This window comes from Pogonomyrmex barbatus, unplaced genomic scaffold, assembly GCF_055798465.1.
Source record: "Pogonomyrmex barbatus isolate J1 unplaced genomic scaffold, ASM5579846v1 scaffold15, whole genome shotgun sequence".
NCBI lineage: Eukaryota > Metazoa > Arthropoda > Insecta > Hymenoptera > Formicidae > Pogonomyrmex > Pogonomyrmex barbatus.
Window position 1 is genome coordinate 7701683 of NW_028297111.1, and position 22134 is coordinate 7723816.

At 30.8% G+C, this 22134-nt stretch overlaps 2 protein-coding genes across 5 annotated transcripts; both read right to left on the reverse strand.

Moving 5' to 3' along the window:
• Positions 1-911: 911 nt before the first annotated feature.
• On the reverse strand, positions 912-17508 carry LOC105426414 (ATP-binding cassette sub-family C member 4-like). 4 transcript variants are annotated; one of them, XM_089073582.1, is made up of 18 exons: positions 17344-17508; positions 14221-14288; positions 13967-14140; positions 13387-13781; positions 12276-12410; positions 11813-11984; positions 11456-11660; positions 10813-11035; positions 10003-10650; positions 8628-9127; positions 8199-8483; positions 7702-7940; positions 6951-7459; positions 6296-6526; positions 5276-5610; positions 4668-4913; positions 4079-4381; positions 912-1885 (listed from the first exon to the last, which is right to left on the reverse strand). In XM_089073582.1, the coding sequence occupies exons 6-18, from the start codon at positions 11857-11859 to the stop codon at positions 1745-1747; spliced, it is 3912 nt and encodes a 1303-aa protein (XP_088929708.1). In that variant the 5' UTR covers positions 11860-11984; positions 12276-12410; positions 13387-13781; positions 13967-14140; positions 14221-14288; positions 17344-17508; the 3' UTR covers positions 912-1744. The 4 variants fall into 4 exon arrangements, with proteins under 4 accessions (XP_088929708.1, XP_088929707.1, XP_011635934.2 ...); XM_089073581.1 differs by lacking the exon at positions 11813-11984 and adding an exon at positions 12555-12665; XM_011637632.2 differs by lacking the exons at positions 11813-11984; positions 14221-14288 and adding an exon at positions 12555-12665.
• A 751-nt stretch (positions 17509-18259) lies between these two features.
• Positions 18260-21929, reverse strand: PNKP (Polynucleotide kinase 3'-phosphatase). The gene is made up of 8 exons (XM_011637635.3): positions 21752-21929; positions 20514-20992; positions 19914-20159; positions 19764-19835; positions 19224-19502; positions 18866-19147; positions 18724-18785; positions 18260-18483 (listed from the first exon to the last, which is right to left on the reverse strand). The coding sequence occupies exons 1-8, from the start codon at positions 21891-21893 to the stop codon at positions 18360-18362; spliced, it is 1686 nt and encodes a 561-aa protein (XP_011635937.2). The 5' UTR covers positions 21894-21929; the 3' UTR covers positions 18260-18359.
• Positions 21930-22134: the final 205 nt, after the last annotated feature.

A 22134-nucleotide genomic window follows, 5' to 3' on the forward strand; every position in this document is an offset into this window, starting at 1 on the left:
TCTTTGAAGTCTTCTTCTAAAGTTAGTGGCACATAATTTTTTTCTGCGCACAAAATACAAAATTGTTAACATTAATACATTGATCGACACAAAATATTTTACCTATTTCCTAACCTATTTCCTTTACCTATTTCTAACTAAATCCTGGATATTATGATTTCTTAGATTAGGATCTTCGCTTTTCGTCAATGTTTTTTTTTTTTTTTTGACTAGTTCGGAGTCGATTTTTCCTTACTGAAAAGATCGAAGGAGATTATTATCTATCTCACAATTTTAAACATTTTTAATACATTTTTAATTAATTTTTCATCTTTCCACAACCATCATAAAAATTTCATCTATTCTCGAAATTTACTTACTCCGAAAAAATCTTTTATTCTCGGTTGCAACGTTAACACGTTGCTTATAATCTAACGATGTCCTCGAAATATCTTTAATAAGAAAAAAATCGAAATGAAGTCTGTGAATTCGTACACCGAAAAAGAATGTTCGGTATCTCGAATCCGAAATTCTATCTGATCTATTATGTTTCGCGAAAAAGCTCACATGCCTACTTTTTTTATTATATTAACGATTTATTATATTAACGAGATAATTTTTCATTTCATTTGTCACTTATTCGTCCATATTCATTCTTTTTAATTGGTCTGTCCTTCTAGGGCAGTTGGTTTCTGTATGTATTTCATCCATTTCTCTTTGTTTTCTCGTGCTATAAAGAAGAAATAACAAGAGTAAGGGTGCAAGAGATTAGGGAGTAAAGATATAAGGGTTTTAATGTATCGATATTATCGATCTCCATTTTTTTTTCAATATTTCTTTCATTTCTATCCAGCAATAGTTTACAATAAGATCGTAATATAACATAATGCGCTATATAGTTATTCATAAAAAACATAGTGATACACAATAAATACTGTACAAATTAAGCAAGTTTTCGTTAATTAATATAAAAATAATGCACGACAGAGAATTAGACATAATATAATCAAATTCATTATTCCATTCATTTCTTTATAAACAATTCTCTGCCTTGAAAATCTTAGTAAGATAAGTAGAAATAGAAATTTATACATTTTTTTTCTGTAAGCAATTAATTTTCGAAAGAAAGAACAAAGTTATATTAATTTCGTGAAAGGTTATTTAAATGGTCATTGATTTAATATGACATTAATATTTACTAATAATTAAGTAATATAATTGCGATGTCATTTTTTTGCGATGGTTCGTACAATTTCATGTTTACAATCTCACTGCCTTGATTCATCCTCAATCGACATACGCTTTATCACAAGAATTAATAAATATTTATAATTTCTGTGAAAGCACGCAAAAAAGTATAGAGTAGAAAAATATATAATAATACTGTGAATTTTAACTTGTGACAGAAATTTTTACTCGACTTGCCAATAAGATCAAAGAAGAGAAGAAGTCTCGCCGTGTTCATCATTAAATACAATACAAAAATATAATCTAGTCTATTCTTTAGACATCTATTTTTTAGATTTAGATGCTAGTTATGTTCAACATCACATATTATAATTTGACTCAACGTATCGTGTCTACAATGTCCCGAAGTATGACAGTATGTTCTTCTGGGCATGTAATATTCACCTGAGCGCGTAATTTTGCATGCGTTATATGTATTTTTCTATATCGTAACTATTCCGGACTTTAAATGATCCTTTCTTACTTTGAGAAATCTAACTAACAAGAAATTAATATATCAAAATTCACCAACGCTTTGTTATGTTCCTTTATATTTGTTTAAATAGGCTTGCTTCGCCACTTTGGCTAGTTGATCGTACATATCTGGACCAGTCTCCTTTACTAACAAAGTAAATTGACTTTGGCTATTTTGCAGTAATAGATGAGGGTGATCATATTCCTGCAAAAAAAAATCGGCATTGGCAATCGGAAAATATATATATTACGATATTTTTTTTATTGTAACTCAATTACACAGAAAAAAGATTTCTTTATATTTATTATTTCTATTTGTGTGATTTACATTTGTTTGCTTCAAGTAATATAATAAGTAAATATCAAGCTATAATAATTTTACATCAAATATTTATTTAGAAAGATGTTTAAATAAAGATGTTGTTGTTTCGTTGTACTGAATCATATTATTTGATTAAACAAACATAATTGAATGAAACAATTTATCCTGATAAAATAGTATATGTCCTTCGATTGTACTAAATATTGTGTAATTAAATAAAACATTAACCTGCAAGCAATATGTGGCATCATCGCCAGATAGCGCCAAAGTTTTGTTTCTTATAAATAAAAACTGTATAGGAAACTGTACAGAATAAAAGATGCGCGTAATATTATGATTATTTCAAGCATTTCTAATAGCTTTTTCCAGGTGAGTTCCTAAAATGGGAACTGCATCCAATTGAAATCCCTTCAAGAGAAGGTTCGAAATGAAAATAAATATTAGGTATTATTTTGATAATATAACTATCAATTAAGCTGACGGAAAAATATTTTTATAAAAATTTAGACATTTTATAGATTTTAATATAAATTTAGATTTTAGATTTTAAATAAAATATTTAAGTTGTCGACAGAAAATATAAACAAAATAAAAATGCCAAGAAAAAAATTTCTTCATAATTCGACATGTGCTTTCAAAATTTAAATAAAAGTTAAAAGATTTTGATACTTGGAAATACTTGTTTTCTTATAAGATTTCGAAATAAAAATAATGATGAACGAATAAACAAACAAAAGGACTATCACTTATCTTCAGGAATAAAGTAATTTAAGTACTTAGCGAAAGATATAAAAAAAACAAAAAAACAAAATGATATAAATTCTATAAAAATTTCAAAAAACGTTTAGCAGAAAATATAAACAGAATGATATAAAAGTATGATATAACAAATTTGAAGAAACAAAGATTTTTTTGATAATTCAATTATGCCGTCAAAGTTGCAAGTTTTTAATTGCAATACAAAATCAGAAGAAATTAAAAAAAAATTGTAGTTTTTCCCATTTAGTTCCCACATAGTTTTTCCCATTTAGTTCCCACACAGTTTTTCTTATCTACTTCCCAGATAGTTTTTTCCATCTAGTTCCCACATTTTTTTTCCTACCTAGTTCACACAGTTTTTCCCATCTAACGCCCACATAGTTTTTCCCATCTTCTTCTTACATAGTTTTTCCCATCTTCTTCCCACATAGTTTTTCCCATCTTCTTCCTACATAGTTTTTCCCATCTTCTTCCCACATAGTTTTTCCCATCTTCTTCCTACATAGTTTTTCCCATCTTCTTCCTACATAGTTTTTCCCGTCTTCTTCCCACATAGTTTTTCCCATCTTCTTCCCACATAGTTTTTCCCATCTACTTCCTACATAGTTTTTTCCATCTTCTTCCCACATAGTTTTTCCCATCTTCTTCCCACATAGTTTTTCCCATCTTCTTCCTACATAGTTTTTCCCATCTTCTTCCCACATAGTTTTTCCCATCTTCTTCCCACATAGTTTTTTCCATTTTCTTCCTACATAGTTTTTCCCATCTTCTTCCCACATAGTTTTTCCCATGTTCTTCCCACATAGTTTTTCCCATCTAGTTCCCACATAGTTTTTCCCATCTAGTTCTCATATAGTTTTTCCCATCTAGTTCCCACATAGTTTTTCCCACATAGTTTTTCCCATCTTCTTCCCACATAATTTTTCCCATTTTCTTCCCACATAGTTTTTCCCATCTTCTTCCCACATAGTTTTTCCCATCTAGTTCCCACATAGTTTTTCCCATCTTCTTCCCACATAGTTTTTCCCATCTAGTTCCCATATAGTTTTTCCCATCTAATTCCCACATAATTTTTCCCATTTTCTTCCCACATAGCTTTTCCCATCTAACGCCCACATAGTTTTTTCCCATCTAGTTCCCACATAGTTTTTCCCATCTAGTTCCCATATAGTTTTTCCCATCTTGTTCCCACATAGTTTTTTCCATTTAATTCCACGTAGTTTTTCCCATTTAGTTCCCACATAGTTTTTCCCATCTAGTTCCCACATAGTTTTTCCCATCTTACAGCCATATTAGCTTAGTTTTTCCCATACTTACAGCCATGTGACCCTTATCCATCACTAGGACCTTGTCGCTATCCATTATAGTGTTCAATCGATGCGCCACTGTGAGCATCGTGCACGTTGCAAACTTCTTTCTGATTGTTCGTTGAATTAATGCATCGGTATGCGGATCTACGTTCGCCGTCGCTTCATCCAACATTAATATACGATTGTTTCTCAAAATAGCTCTCGCTAAACATACTAGCTGCCTCTGCCCGACGCTATAATTACTGCCTCTGTTAAAAACGCGGCTTTCTAAGCCGTTCCCGGAAGTAACAATTGCTTCTTTCAACTCAACCTGGAATACAGTATACAAAAACAGAATAAAAAAATAATTATTATAAAGAGAATAGTATAAAATGTCTATAATTATTCAATGTATGTGTAATTGTGTATGTATAATTTTGAAAACCTTAAAACTTGAAACATTGAATTCTAGAAGATTGAAATGGTAGATTTGAGAGTTTAAATAACTCGATAGATTTTGAAGCTCGACTTGAAACCATTGAATCTTTGGATGTCACAGCACATTATATTTCCGATTATAAATACGATTTTATATTTAAATTAGAAATTATTCGAACCTCTTCGAGTGCCTCCCATAAATCCATGTCGGAAAATTCGTTGAAGGGATCTAGATTATGTCTCAGAGTACCTGAGAACAAAACGGGATCCTGGGGTATGATGGAGATTTTGCGTCGCAAATCTTCCAAGGCTATCAAACCCGTGTCCGTACCGTCAATTTCGATGATTCCCTCCACTTTCGCTAATCGGAATAAAGCTGATATCAACGAGGATTTTCCAGCGCCTGTTCTTCCCACAATACCGATCTGTATAATAATCCCATTATTCTTAATACATCTCAATTATTTCTAATTTTATATTACATCTATATATAACAATAAATATAGATATAATTTTCTTTATTTATTTCACTTCGTTGTGATACAATTTTTACTTTTCAAAATTAAATTGAATACAACTAAAAATGTTTTTATCTCTTAATAATCTTCATAAAATTATCTTAAGAAAAAAAGAAATCGGTATAATTTTTAAAATATCTTGAATTCCCAAGAGAAATTAAGATTCTTCAATCTTTTAAAATAAATTTCTTTCATTTTTTTGTCCTCTGCAGAATCTCCTGATAGTTGTCAAATATTGGTACACAAAATTTCTTTTCATAACATCGTACCTTTTCCCCGGGATAGATCACAATGTTTAAATTCTTGAGGACAGGCGGTTCCTCGTCTGCATAGCGCATATAAACATTCTTGAATTTGATACAACCCTCATCGGGCCAAGTGTTGGGTGCGTTGGACGGCAATGCCAACCTTTTATCCTTCTTCTTTACGTACACCTCCTGGTCTCGTAGATTCGGTTCTGCCGGAAGCTGAATGTATTCGAGTACACGTTCCACTGCCATCATTTGATTTGCCACCTCCGCGCTTTGCCGCATACCCCATTGGATTATTCCGGTCATCGCCATTATTTGAGTAATGGCCAAACCGACTTCTCCACCAGAAAATGCTAGAAGATATGCATTTAATTTTTTTTTCTGTTTTCGATCTTATATGTATTCTTAGATGTTTCAGTTAGATCTTTAATCGCAATGTTCTTCTTTATAGAATAAATATAGAATAAATTTCTTATAATAGTCTTTTTCAAATCTTCCAAAGACATTAAATTATTTAATTTTGGTATAATTCTATATTCTAGTATAATTTAGATCTAGATAATTCTATATTCTAGTATAATTTGAAGACTTTTTAAAAAATAATAACAATATTTGAATGTATACATTTTACTCCAAATAAAATAATGAATCTTTAATTATGAGCCCTTTAACAAATTAATATATTTTTTTATAAAATATATTAATATTAATCTCTTTTAAGTCTACATTTAAATTTAATCTAAACAGATTATTACTTGATATTAACAGGAAAAATTTGTTAAAAATAATAACAATTGCTTTAAATAAAATTCTTTATAACTTTATATACACACACATATATATATATATATATATATATATATATATATATATAATTTTATATAGTTCTTTATAACTTTATGTAATTTGATTAATTATCAATAGACTTTTCATAAAAAATATTAATCATTTTTCCTAATATGTATTTAAAAATAAAACTGATTGTTAAATAATTTGGAATCGGCTCGTAGTTAAATAGAATTGTATGTGAGTATTTACATTGATTGAATAGCAAGAAGCTAAAGGTAAGGAGCGAAGTGAAGAGAAAACAAAATACATCCAAAGAGAATCCGAATGCTATGCTGGTCACAATATACATGTAAATCGTGGACGTATGTAAATCTTGCAGCTTATCAAATTCGGTTTTAAGTATGTCCTGAGCACAATATGCTCTGATGGTCATCAAACCGTTCAATGTAGAGTTTAAGTGAGTGAATACCGGCGAGCGTGCTGTGTAACATAAAAGAAATCAGTTATGAGAAAACTGTATCTTCAAAAAATAACTTCTTATTGAAATTTTGCTGAGAACATGTTTGACATAATAAATTATAAAAGGAGTGATTATAAAAATATACAAAAAAATTGAAATTTAAGAATAAATAAATAAATTTAAATAATACCTTTCTTGCAAAAAGAAATAACTAATAATAATTAAGTGTAATAAGAAAGAAATAGAGACAGAAAAAGATACCTTATATCCATAAAAAATATATAAAAAATATATAAAAAATATATATAAAAAATATTTTCAACTTTGAATTATTTATAAAGAAAATATAATATATTAAATAAATATATATAATAATATAAAATAAAATGTATAATAAAAAATGTAATAAATTTTAAAAAACAAAAATATAAAAACATAACATACCAATTCCTTCCAATCGCTTGATGTTCTTGCTAGTCTTGAGATAAACTTTACGGATAAAATAAAACATCCCACTAATAAATATAACAGGCACCAGGAAAATGGGATTAACTACACAAATCACTATCAGTGATCCCAATATCATCATATACATTTGGCCGGCGTCTAAGATTGCCTTGGGCAATAATTCGTCGATCGCACCTATATCTTTGGAAAATCGATTGAGGATTCTACCGCTCGGATTAGTATCGAAGAATCGCATCCCTGTACGAATTAACGCGCCGAACATCATATCGTGCAGACGTTGACTGCATGTCATACATGTCTTGTAGAAAACCAACGATCTAGTGATGCCGACGAAAAAAATGCCAATTACAATGCCCGTATAAACATAGATGTAATTAATTACTGATGATATACCTTTGTTGGCAATACTTATTGTCATGTTTGTATAAGCATCATCTGTTTGATTTATGTTAAGCTCATATTTTTGCGTTTCCACATAATTGGCACTGAAAAAATTTAATACAAAAAATTATTTGACAATGAATGAAATAACAGAAAATAATAAAAACTTTGCTTAATGCTAATAAAAATATTTATATTAAACATACGTTATTAAACTTAATATAAAAATTAATAGATTTCTGAAAATTGGCAATGTTATAAAAAAATATATAATATGTAATATGTAATAAATAATTATTTCTACAGGAAATGACTGTTTCTTTAACTAATGTAGTAATATACTCACAAGTAAGGTACAAAATAATCGTTAAAGCTGACGATAAATTGTGTGACAATGAACAGAAGTAAAACGATAAAAGCTATGCATAAGTTGGCACCGGTTTGAAAGTATTTGATAAATATAGGACCCTTTACGAGGCCACGCGACGTCCTCTCGAGACCATCAATTTTTTGGTTCAATTTTTTGGAATCTTCATCTTCATCTTCATCATCTGTATCATCACTGCTGGCTTCTGGAGTTCGATTCTGTTGAAAAAATATTATCTTCAGTAATATTCATTTCTCTTTGCATTCGTTATTTAGATATTATTCATTATAATATTAAATACACAAAAATTTTTAATTATATTATTATAAAGGATTTTTCTCTAGAGAATTATTTTTTGTAATTTGTCTTAAAAACAATTTAAAACAGAAATAAAAGTTATAATATTTTGAAAATTTGTTTTTCCTATCTCTTTCATTTTTCTTCGTAATTTTGTAGACATTTATATTTTCACTTACTCTATTACTTGAGGAGGAAAATTGTCGTCTTAAACTTATGCTTTTCTCTAAGGACGAGTCATCGTTTGCCTCATTTTCCGCTGCCAGGAGTAGTCTATACTCGGGTCGAAATTCCAGTAGATCCTGATAATGCGAGAAATATTTTATTTTTCCTTGCTCGAGCAGTAAAATAGCGTCTACTCCTTTTATATATTGTAGCTGATGCGTCGCCAGGATTCTCGTTTTACCAGCCAGATATCTTTGAATACACTCTTGAAACAAATGCTTACTGACATGTGCATCAACCTAGAATTTTAAACAAAAAATGTTTCGTCAAGATTTATATTCAAAACGAAAAATACTAGATTATTTTTATTCATAAAATTCACCTTGATACGACACATCTGAAAAAAATATTAAAGTATATTAACTTTTTTGATAATCACTCACCGCACTTAGAGGATCATCGAGCAGATATATATCCGATTGTCTGTATAAAGCTCTGGCCAAGTTAATTCTAGCCTTTTGACCTCCGGACAAAGAACTTCCTCGTTCACCTACGACAGTTTGATCGCCTTGCGGAAACTGCTTGAAGTCATGCAGCAAAGCACAAGCCTTGACCACCTTCTGGTATCGTTGACGCTCGTAAGGCTGTCCGAAGAGTATATTCTGTCGGACAGTAGCACCGAAGACCCAGGCCTCTTGGCTGGCATAACTGATACCACCATTGACTTTTACCTGACCTTCCGTCAAGGTAATCTCGCCTAGAATCGCGGATAAGAAGGAGCTCTTGCCGTTGCCCACCATGCCGATTACCGCATAGAGCTTGCCTTTCTCTATTTGCAAGTTGATATTCTCCAGGGTGTTCTCTGATTGTCTTATCTCCCACTTGGCAGTTACGTCAATCATATTAATGGCCCAATTGTCATACATAGGTAACCGCTTCTTGTCTGTAAACAGTAAAATTTCGTTGAAAGTTAAATTTCTCGATTTAAAAATAAATATAAAGAAAATGTCGAAAATATTTAGATAGGACAAGATATGTTATAAAATTTTTGAAGAATTTGAAGAAGATATTTTCAAAAAAATTAAAAAATTTATAAAAGACATTGAAAAATTAGAATTTTATTTTGATATTTTTTAAGTTATTATTTTGTTAAGATTACTTCTTTTTTCTTCAAAAATTTAATATGTAAATATATCAAATTTGAGATAGCAAACATCTTTCGAATATTTTTACAACATTGTCTATATTAGATTTAATAGTTTAAAAAAAGATTCGAATATTCTAAGAAGAATCATGTGTATGTGTGCATAATATATTATAGATATAGAAAAGAATAAATTTTAATTTGGGAAATAGTAAAATCTATAGGGTATTGCAACACATATTGTAGGCAGTATGACAGATTGCAGACGTACAGATGCTGTTCACAATTGAATAGGCTTCAGCATACCTAACCATTTGCACATCCTTTTTCCAATAAAATTTGTAGTCTCAAGTTTTAATAGAATTGATTATGTCAAAGCCTAATTAAACTGTGAACAATTCTGTATTCCTGCACGAGTAAGCAACTCTTCATATTCCCGTATGTTACTGTAACGCCGTATACATATAATGTTTATTATAATCATCTTTTTTATTTCAAGAAACAAAAACGGTTAATTCATTTTTTCAATCTTTTCCTATAATTACTAGGTAATATTTGGTTATCCAATAAATTTATCCCTAATTTATATATTTGATTTGAATTTATATATTTATATATTTATTTATTTAAATCATAAAATATTCTTTTCCAAGTTTATTGAATTGAATTTTTACCTCCAACAAGATTGGAAGTGTTTTTTAGCAAGTCGCTGACAACCACCAGGCCATTATGTTTCCTATGATCGTTATTTTCATCCAGATTCTCCTCTTCAAGATTCTCCGCAACATCGTCGTCGATATAGGGCGGATCTTGTTTAGAAGCTCGTCTAAGATTCGAATTAATATTGACGTAGGCGGAAGAAACCTTAGAAACAATCACGTTGCTACCCTGGAACTCTTCAAGCATGAGAAAACTTTGAAGTCTGCGTATGGCCACCATACACTCGGCCAACTCGGCGAAGCCACGCACAAACATGCCGGTCATGGTGTGCGCAAGGATGTTGAAGAAGGAACAAACAACGAACACCTTGTCAGCGGTTAGATCGTTGCCGAACATCAGCATGGAAATGAGAGTACAGTAAAGCGCCATCCGAGTTGTGAAAAGATTGAAGGTCATGTAGACGCCGCGGATGTACGAGCTCTTAGTGACCACCCGAAGCTCGAACTTACGCGCCAGTTCAATCATGGCACAGAACGGCTTCTCCCACGCGTACATTTTAATCACCTGCACTCCGGAAATAATTTCGTCCATTAGACGAACTCGCTCGTCCGTCTTGATAGCCGTCTGGAGGCGGAACTTCGACGACAGCTTGCCGGTATAGGCTGAAATCGTCAGAATAGGAATCGGTGAACGTCCGCAAAAAAAAAAGACTTATTGCCAAGATCGAAGATAATATTCTTAATTTACATTTTTTGTGAGTGAATAAAGATAATCTAAAATTCTTCCAGACTTCCAAAAAAAATATCTGGTTATGTGAGACTCACATTGAATCGGCACAACTATGAAGATTGCAACGATACCGATGAGACCAGCATAACCGACGTTTTGATACAGAATATAAGCCACGATCAAAGTGGAAAGAGGTGCGGACCACATGTGATGAATAAGGATAGAGACAAGATCGAACCTATTGACATCGTTGGCCATTAAATTAACCACTTTCCCGGGCGCTGTCTCGCCTAGTGCGGTTTTGCTCAGACGCAAAGCCTATAAAATAAATACGGAACATAATCCGTTATATAATCTGAAAAATGAAACGCTGACATGTAGCGCGAAGAAAACATTTAACTCGTAAACGTTTTAATATCATAGACGTGCTCGTTGAAAACTGACTTGATCATAATACTGAGACTTAGTCTTTCAAAAGCTTTAAAGAGTTTTTTTTAAAAGAAATTAAAAAAGTTTAAAAATTAATTTCTTTCGTCGTAGGGTTTTTCTTTTTTTTTTTCTTCTTTTTTATTATAATCCTTACTTTTTCTTTTTCAGTAGTATTTTCAGTAGTAAGTATTTATTTGAAATAATTAAAATATATGGAACTCTATTATAGACATGCTTCTCAGATGTAATTCATTTTAGTTCCTGCTTTGTTGGAATTTCTTCAATAAATTATTTCAATTATTGACTAACCTTTCTATATACCACAGAGCAGACAGCTATACGAACTTTCGCACCCACGTGAAAAGCACCAAAAATCGCCTGATTGCCGCTTATCACGTTCATACCGGTCGTTATACAAATACCTGCTCCGTACCATAGAGCATTTTCGTACAGTTCAACCGAATCTTTCCGGAAGTAGCGTAGAAGACCTCCTAGCAGTAACGGTGTCCCTAATCTGTTGAATAAATTTTGCGCATTATTTTTTACACGTCATTACTGCGTGTTATTTTACATCTTAGGTAATTATTACTATTACAATTATTATAATTGTTATTACATTATTTATTAGTTACATTAATCACATTGTACAGTTATATCAAAACTTACAATACAGATACGATAAAAGTATCTTCTGTTTCAAATTTTTTTAACATTTATAAATGTCTCATTTACAAATATCTCTAGATATTTTTCTCCTTCGTTTGAAGTTTTATCCATACAATTCAGTCAGTATGAGATTGTCTAACGTCAACAACTATACTGTATAATACTTCATCATCTAAACGCAAACGTAAAATGATAAGAGAGCAAATTCATCTACAAATTGCTATGTACAGACAGTTAAATCTCAAAATATATGGAGATATGTCTTATCAATATATCTTTACTCAATAATTTAATTCAAGAAATTTTATAAAGGAGATGATAATTAACAGCAAGTCTATTTATTGTAACCAATTGCATCAGCTTTGATCGAATAAAAAGGAATGCTTTTTTATTAAATTTTATTAAATTTTGAAAGAAGCAAAGTACAAAAAAGCTTTACGGAGACATGGACGTTAGCGAGTACCTTAGCACTAATTCGTTGAGTATTTGTATTAGTCCTAGTAGGAAGTACTCCCAAAGGAATGTGCGGAAAATGGTCCTTAACAGACTTGGACTGCGTTTCCATTTCTTCGAATTTTCTAGCTCGATTCTCCATCGTCTGCAAGCATACCGATACGCTACTATAATTTTTATTCCAAGGAAAAAAATGCAAAAAGAGAAAAAAAATTCGCAAATATATTCTTTCCTTCTCTTTCTTTCTTATCGTCTTTAAATATAATCGGTACTAACTTTCGGTACTAACTTTTCTAATCGATCTCCGAGTAGTTTCGATCGGTCAGTCTTGAGGGGATCATACAAATCCTCTGATTCTAAAATTTTCCTGTATCCTGTCTTGAATAAAGTGATGGTCCACCTAATTTGATTTGAAGTGATTCGCGTAAATTAAAAATTAAATATTCAACTGCAACTCGAATTGTCTTAGATTACAGACAATTTACTTAAATACAATATACTTAAAAATAAGAATACGTCAAGTTTGAGGTTTATACTGAGGAATTAAAAATAACTTTGTGCAATTTCACGATATGACAACGCGCTTTTATTATATTAACTCTACGAAATCAGCAGCATCATCTTTAAAGATAAAGCAAATTTGCGTGAAGATAAGAACTAATTTCAAGTAAAGGCGAATTTTAAACAGTACGAACACAGCACGCACTTTGCCATAAAATATCATTTTGAATTTGCTGCTTTTATATCTGGATACTTTTAAACGTAGTATTATTTTTAGGTCAAAATTTTTATGCAAATGTCAAATATTCGAATTTGCGAATATTTATAAATCTAGATATTTTTCATATTTTATAAGTCTAAATATTTGTCTAAATCATTGAAATCTTTTAGATTGAATATCAAATACTCCAGTATTCAAATGTCTAAATATTCCAGTATCCAAATATTTTAATATTCAGGTATCTAATATTCAAATAGCCAAAAATTCGTAAATCTCTGAATATTCAAATATTTAAGACGGATATTTTCAAGTACTCAAATGCATGAACACCCTCTATATTCGGTGAAGAACTGGAAAAATTTCTTCGTCAAAGGAAAATCTGATGAACCAGAAAACTCACCACCACAGCAACACCGATATGATGTTTGCCTTTTCTCGCGGATTTGGCTTCGATCTGATCTTCGTTGAATCCATCGGTCCTTACACGCAGCATTAACTCGCCGTGAATTATCACTTTGATTACAGTTATAAGCGATCGATTAATTTATAAGGTGATTGACATTTCGACGCTTCTGTTAGGCGCGTTGAAGGATCATTTCTTCTTAAATAAAAAAATTTCTGCACTATATTTTTAACGAGTTATTATAATATGATTATAGCGTATCCTTTCTTCGTAAATTATCGAAAGTTTCCTTTCACATTCGTATTATCAGCTACACTGTGTAATTCACTACCTGGCCTCACGATCGTATTCAAATTGACTTCTCCCAATTTTCAAAAAGTCTACGAAGCCTCCTAACAATTTTTATAAATAACAATTATTACATTTATTTAACAAATCAATTACATGTAATAATTGTAATTGAGATTATTCTTCGATTATTATATAACAATAATAATTATTTTGAGCACAAGGTTTTTCTAGGAAATAATCTTCTATTTCTTTCTAAATATTTTCTAGGAAATAATAATTTTGATACCTTGATTTACTGAATCTCTTCTGCTAGTAAAAAATTGTTTGCAATTCCGTCTGTGATAGAAAAAACAGTTGTGCTTCGGTAGAAAAAATGTGCGCTTTAGTGACGAGCTCTTTTCTAATAAAACAAAGACGATCAACTTGTCCAGAATCCAAATGACTCTTCGGGTATGTCTATCTGTAAAAAAAAAAAAAACCTGTATCATTTGATTCCACCGTTCCCGCCTTATCTGGTTAACACGCAATTTATTTGCTTACTGTGTCACTTCTCAAATAACATAGAAGATCGTACATTCGCAACATTATGCTATGTAATTCACATTTATCTATAAAATAATAAAATATAATTAATATGCATGTTTGCCATTAATTTGTTCAATTAGCTTCTTATTTCTACGTTACAGATTAACGGTAAAACTAAAAAAAAAAACATTGAATTAATTAAAATTGAAAATTAAAAATTGAAAAATATTTAAATTAACAATTATGAAGGAATTAAAGAATTCTAAAATTATATAAAATTATAGATTATAGAAAAAATTATTAAAAATTATAGATTAGAAGTAAATTTAAGATAGAATATTTATATGCACTACTTGATGACTATTTAATCAAGATAAACGATAATGCTATATACATAAACGTCATTATCAAAGTTCTACCAGTTTTACGCGATTAGTTTTCTCTCGTAGAGAGAATAAAAATCAATATTTTAATAAACAGTATCACTTTATAGAAAAAAAAAACCACATTTAATATTTTGTGTGTGTGAGAGAGAGAGAGAGAGAGAGAGAGAGAGAGAGAGAGAGAGAGAGTGTGTGTGTGTGTGTGTGTGTGTGTGTGTGTGTGTAAAAGTTTCGCTATGATCGAAAATCGTGGGATAAATCTTCGGAAATAGCTTGCAAGTCTGACAAAGCGCTGAACTTCTTTGATATTATGCGAAACGAGATAATTAACGATCGATTTGATATTTTCCGCGCTCGGTCGAATACCGTCCTTGCTGATTAGATAACCGGGGTAGGTAATCTGATTATATCTCACGGAAAAAGCAGATTTATCTGACTGAAATCTGAGATTATGCTTTTTCTCGATCTGAGATTATGCGTTTTCGTCTTCTTTTTAAGCGTATTATCTATTACATATGGAACATGATCTCCAAGATTAATGCAAAACCAAAAATATTAGCGCGACCTGACACTGAGTTCGGATGACGTCCAAAAGAATATAAGCGAATATAAACATGACAACGACATATATATATATATATATATATATATATATATATATATATATGTCGAGTTGTTGGATCTATGGTTAAAGAATAATTGGTGGCCATGGGCACGAAGTAGTAACGGAATTATATAATACGGCAGTTTCCTTAATAGAATCGTGACTCGCGAATGTATCGTGGAATCGTTCCCCGGGCAGGGACGTATACAAGTGGATTTTATGGGGGGGTCTCGGCACCCCGATGGATTTAATTACAATTAACAAATCGCTGATTATGATAATTACAATAAGTGCTACAAATATATTAAAATTCTTTCTTGTATTATTTTTAAAATAATGCGATCAGAGAATATCATAAATTCATCGTGATCCAAGAGAATCAATAATAAAGTTCATTAGTAAAACCGTATCGATCGGGAAGAAAGCTACTGTATAAACACAAGGTGAAGGTGTATCTGTGGCGGAAAAAAAAAAAACATCGAAAGTTGTACACTAGAGGAATTGTCTTAACGTTTGAATAAATCGTTCGTAGAAACGTAACTTAATACTGTTATATATAGTACTTGGAACGATAAAGAAATATACGTAAGCATAGCAAATATCAAATGACGACAAGGATGAAATATCAATAGATTTATATCACAGAATATTAAATATAAGGCAAAATCTCTCTATTCATTCAAATTTAAATACATATACATTTGCTCATTTGAATATCTTTAACTTAGCATCGGATATCGCAGCTTTAAAGCTTGGGTGCATCATTTTACGAATTTCATCAGCATCGATTATTTGAATCATTTCATTAATTTACGGGTATTACAAAAATATATTTAATATTTCATAGTTTACACATATATGTGTATATTTCGAGTGAAGCGACAAAATACACTTCATATCACGACGTCGCTTGCGCACACTAAAAAAAAAAAACCTAGTTAAGAGATGAATTAAAAACATTGTCAAAGGCGCATTGTTCTTTATTGACGGCTAACTTGTGAAACGTTGGGTCAATTGTTCAGATAGGGTGATATGTAATCTTTACTGAAACACACACACAGCCGTGACTCATGCGTTCGCGCACATAAATAAGCGAGTCTTTGGAGCAGCGAAAATGTATTCATGTAATTTTTCTGAAGAGTAATCTCACAATTTAGGAGCCAAAATTATCCGGGAGATATTGTCCCAATATCGTTTTAAGCATCCGCGGAAAAATCATTGAAACGAAAACAAATTGTTACAAATTCTTCATTTCAGAATGAAATCTGGGATGACAATCGTGCTCATCTCTTAAAAACTGTGAACGAGACAGTGGAGCGACTCTTGCCGAGAAGGAGAAATATGAATGTGAGAACACGCAATTTTTTGGAAATATGTATTTGCAACTGAGAGAGATTCTCACGAATCAAAAACAATTCAATTTGCGCTTAGATTCGAACGATGTGCTAAAGAATGGAGGCTTTTCGCCGCTAGGTAGCGTGAAAGAATTCAGCAAAATGTTAAGAGAGTTAATGCGTGGAAAGCAAATACGTTGAATAACAACAGATAGAAAGAACTCGGACAGTCATATACACTACGATTAACAAATAACTCTGTATCAGCTTATTCAGAAATCATCACGTGCGAACCCCGTGCGAAGGCAAACGTGTCTTTGTTGGCTCGAAAATATACAATAAAAAATTTCAAATTTCTTGCAAATTTTGAATATATTGAAATGGAATTATATTTAGAGTTTTATATATATATATATATTTGGGGTTTTAAATACTTTTTTTTTTCATAACGCTCTATGTTATTATTTCAATCTACAAATGTAAACAATTTTATTTTTAAGAATTTTAAAGAGGTTAAGGATGGTTTCTACACTGCATTAAATTTATCAATTACGAGTGTCTGTAACGTGCACGGTTAAACCGCGTTTTCCCGGACCATCATTCTACAATTTGCCGAAGAGAATTTGTCGTATTTCATAGTATGGCGACAAATAACATGACTATTTTTGACAGACTCCGCGAAGATCAAGGATTGATCAGAAATCTAATTTCGCCGTATCATCTCGAAGCATCACAGATCTTGAGCTTGACCGGTCGGGCTTCCCATTTTTAATTTTCGGCCCCGATTAAAGATCTCGGTCACTTGTGCCGTACTCACTTTATCCTTTCTTCGTCACGCGACTGGATTTTTCAGCCCTTCTGTTTTTGCTCGCGAATCCATTGCACAAACTCGTACACGCATACACGCTTACTCATGTAACGAAGTAACGAGAAGAACAACCAACCACGACGACGTCTGCGCGGACACTGAGACCGTATTGAGCGTCGCGCCGCTCTCGCAACATCACGTGACACGCAATCATCGTTTACCATTCGATCAAAGAACTGGAGGGTGCCTCCTAACAAATTCTTCGCGTAAAGAATTTGAAAAACTTTCTATTGGAGGCCGAATCTGGCTCCAGTCCACAAGAAATTGTTAGTTTAATTTTTTTTTTTCAGATAAAAGGAATCGCGATCTTGATTGCAAAATTGCTCGTCTCTCAAGATATTACTATATTTTTATCTTAACAGCTTGTAATATTTAACAGCTTTACTGGGATTTTTAGTTTGACAAGGTTCTGACCAACATATGCGTTGTAATAATTAAACTTCATCCAGATTTGAATCGATGTCGAAAATAAAATCAAATAAAATCAAATAAAAACACAGAATTCTGTAATTATCAACATTAATAATCAAATCAATATTAATAATAAATCAATATTAATAATAAAGATGTATTCATAGATATAAGATTGTATAGAGTGTTTTAAACATAAAGGAAATAAAGAAATGCGTATATAGTTGTTTCTTAAACTTTAAGAAATATCAAAAGATTTTTTTCATTGTTAAAATATCATAAATAAAGAATAAATCTTTTGTAATCAATATTTATGCCTGTCTTTTTATCAAAACTTTAGTTAATAATCGATCTAAAAAATTCAAAATTGCAGATATTTAAATTTAAAGAATCATATAAGAAAATGACTTATCTTTTACAAATTTTACAGCTGTAAATAATTAAATAGTTGATATTTGCAATAGATAATCTAATAAATATTTTTATTGTTGACATTATTACATTGAAAATGAAGTGAATACTATGGCAGATTCATATGATCATTTGAAAAGGATTCAACTTTCGAGTAAATACATTTCGTAGAGTCTTCGATCCTTCTCATTATTAAAATTTGGAACAAAATTGATTTCCACTATTTCTTTAAAGCCTTCTTCTAAAGTTGGTGGCACATAATTTTTTCTGCGCACAAAATATAAAATTATTGTTAACATTAATATTATACATCGATCGACACAAAATCTTTTCTTAGCAAAATCAAGCTGTCTTATCTATTTTTGGCTTTTTTCTCTCGAATTTCTATTTAAGTTTTAATAATTGGCAAAAATTTATCTTGATAAAAGAAAGCCCAAAATTAAAGTTACGATATAGAATTTTAGAGAAATATGACGAATACAAAATATATATCTAAATTTTACTTACACATAGGAATTTATAATAATTTCGTTGATTGGAATGTGGCTTGGATCAGTCAATTCGCGGAACTGTAACACAATAATTTGACTAGACTTTTCAAAAAATTTGTTCGTTATGAAAATCATTATAAAATATTGATATGAATTACTTTGTTATTATGCTTCGCATGTTCTATACTTGTCGTCATGACGAAACATCTGACTAAAATATTGCGCTTCTTAGCTATGTCTATGTATCTCTGTCTCGAAGCTGGATCAGGATTGGTATTATCTACAACTATGCTTTTTCCTTCAATCAAATATTGCTGAACTGCGGCGATACATTTTTGCCAACTGCCTAAAGTATCTCTGTTGACATATTTGTATTCCTTTAGATAATTCTTTGCAAAATGCGATTTTCCGGAACCTGGACTGCCAACCATAAGTACTACCTGTTAATAAGATATGAAAAAAATTTTTTTCGTAAATCAAATGATTTTATATTCAAAAGTTAATATTGTTAGCTACCTCTTGTTGTTTCAGTGTTAATTTCGCATCCGCGGGTTTACACACATCGTTAGTCTGCGGCAAACTTTTCGGATTGAACTTGGGTAGTTGATAAGGCGCCGTTTTATGTTTCAAAAAATGTTCCTCGGGCGTTTCGAATTTGATACCCAAGTTTAGTGCCATTAATCTATCTACACTTGAATGATCTTTCTTCTTTGCTGGTGCCCAATTTTTCGGTCGGCCAGCAGCATCGCCAACATACAATGAAATAGCCTTATCAATTGCAATACCTCCGTTCTTCTATAACATCATGGAATCATACAGACAGAAATTAAAACATTAAAAAAATCTATCAAAATATAATAATAAATAAAGACATAATAGAATTAAAATTTGTTTATGTCTTAAAGTATATAATAAAGTAACACAAAGTAAATCAACAAAAAAAAATAAACTTCGATAAGAAAAATAGACTTCGTATAAGGAATTCTAAAAGATAATATAAAAATAAAGAAAATACTACAATATGTAATTTTATTTTTTCATAACGCCTATTTGTACCTCTTTTTCCAAAAATTCCCACATACCAATTGTTGGCTTTCTATAAATGTTCATTCCTACAGCAATAAAAACCTGAAAAGTATAATACAAAAAATATTAGAAAAAATATTACAAAAAACTTGCAATAAAAATTATAATCATACTTCATACTTGAATGGGAATGCCGATTTTCTGTACGATTCTCTCGATCTTGCGCTTGAAATCATTAATCTTAATTTTACCAGAACTAAGACCCGCTTGGTTTGTGAATATAACTATCTTGTATCCATTTGTATAAAACTGTTTCAATTTATTGGGTATATCAGGATATAATAATTGCCAATCATTACAATCTTTTGGAAATACCAAGCCAGATTTAGTTTTTATTAAAGTACCATCCATATCGTAGGCAGCTATCTAAAAACAAGATTTTCATTTTTAATATTGCTGTTCACAAAAATCTTTTACAAACATGTATGTTTTACATATATACATACATATTGTTATACATACAGTTTGAAAAAATTTATCTGCATTTATATTTTAACTTTAAAATTTTATTTATTATGATGTCAAATAGGTACATAAATAAGTTTAAAATTAACAATAATCTTTTTTGTATTATCCTTTTACTCTATATTTGCCAATAATATTGGCTTATCGATAAAATTAATTTATGTATTAACAGTATTCATTCTAAAAGATTTATTATTCACTAATTAGTTTTATTATGCTAAAACTTTAATATAACTCTCAATTGTTTAAAATTACCTTTGCACAGTTTGGCAGGGATGGTGGTGTATAAATTAATAATTTTCCATTACTGATACTATCCCACTTTGCACTTGAGATATTACTTTGTTCAGATGATGTACTAGAATCAGTACTGAATGCTTTTTCAGTAGAATGAATATCATTTGAAGATAATCTATCTTCTGACTGCTGGTCATTCTCAAGTTCTTCAGAACAAATTTCAGAAAAATTATCTAACTTTAACATTTTCGCTTTATTTTCAATTTCTTCTGTTTCTGGCTCGTATAACCTTTTTTTTAATACAAAATGATCTAGACTAGGTGGTGGATTAAATTCAATTTCGTAAGCATGTTTGCCATAGAGCAACTCCAAGCGATCATTGTGCCTACCTACAAATCTTACATCCTTTTTAGTTTTAAAGCCATTAAAACCACAAGCATGCGGTCCAATTTGTTGAATTGTGACAATAGCCTCTGCATAATTTGCACATAGACGAACTATTAAAAATAAATAATATATTCATTCATTAAGAACTTACAAATAAAAGAGATCAATATGTATCTTTAAAATATAATCTTAAAAATATGTGTCTTTAAAATATAAAACTATTTTAAATAAAAAAAGTTAAAGTAAATATTAAAATAATTCTTAGATTTCTTCAATTTGATCTTCATTCTCAGTTTTCAGTCTTTAAGACATTTTGCTAACTAAATATTACTTCCTTGAGAAACTTTTCATTTAGGAAACTTACTTATTTACTTTTTTATTTAACTAATTGAATATTAATTGCTATAAACTAAATTATTCACTATATCACAATTCACTATTTAATTCAATATTCTGTTATTATCACTCCATTAATTTTGATTATTATATTCTGGATAAAATGTTAATTTTTTATTTCCCGTATTAATTTAAATTACCTAAACTTTTTAATTTTTATAAAATAATACACTTTTAATCTCCTTTCATATTTTGGATAATTATTCAGAATCGTGTGTATTAGAGACATCAAAATTAAACTTAACCTCTACGTTGTAACAGATTTATTAAAAGTTTCTTAAAATTCAATGAACAAAATGAACAATGAAAAAAATCATTCTTGCTCATTCTTTGTAATTTTATGAATATAACTTTTTTTTCTTTTTCTTTGTCGAAATGTAGAGTTCAAGTATCATGTGGAAAACTCTTATCTATTCGTCTTATTCGACAAATAATGATAAAGGAAAAGGATAAATTTGAGAAGGATACGCGACCTTGTTGTCGCGAACATTTCGTGTCCGTAATTTCGGTTTCCGGCGAGCGTCCTACGAAAATTGGCGTGTTGTCCGGCAAATAAACATTCTTTGGAGTTCTTTCCAGGCTACGTATATAACAGCTCTTGACAAACGTGCTCATCGCGGACAATCGCGGAACAAATAATGGCTGCGTTCAGCAGAGAAAGCAGATCAGTGAGCGCTCAGTGATTTTTCAATAGGATTGGTCCTTGCCTTTAGATCGCCGTTGAAACGTAAGTGTGGAAACCAATCATAGTAAAGAATCACTAAATGCTCACGAGTCCCGTTTGACCACGTCCCGATTGACCACTCACAGGGGCCGGTGCCTAGAATTTTTCCACTGTTCAAGCGCTGTGAGTGGC

Bases quoted from the DNA above. Each gene is read 5' to 3' on its own strand.
- LOC105426414 (XM_011637632.2), bottom strand. From the start codon at position 13,460: ATGGATTCAACGAAGATCAGATCGAAGCCAAATCCGCGAGAAAAGGCA. The intron at 11,036-11,455 runs GTTAGTCAATAA...TTTATTTTATAG, and splicing joins GCTCTGTGGTATATAGAAAG to GCTTTGCGTCTGAGCAAAAC. The intron at 1,886-4,078 runs GTAAGTATGGGA...TTTTTTTTGCAG, and splicing joins TGGATAAGGGTCACATGGCT to GAATATGATCACCCTCATCT.
- PNKP (XM_011637635.3), bottom strand. From the start codon at position 21,893: ATGAGCACGTTTGTCAAGAGCTGTTATATACGTAGCCTGGAAAGAACT. The intron at 20,160-20,513 runs GTAATTTTAAAC...TCTTGTTTTTAG, and splicing joins CCCTGCCAAACTGTGCAAAG to ATAGCTGCCTACGATATGGA. The intron at 19,148-19,223 runs GTAGCTAACAAT...TCTTATTAACAG, and splicing joins TAACACTGAAACAACAAGAG to GTAGTACTTATGGTTGGCAG.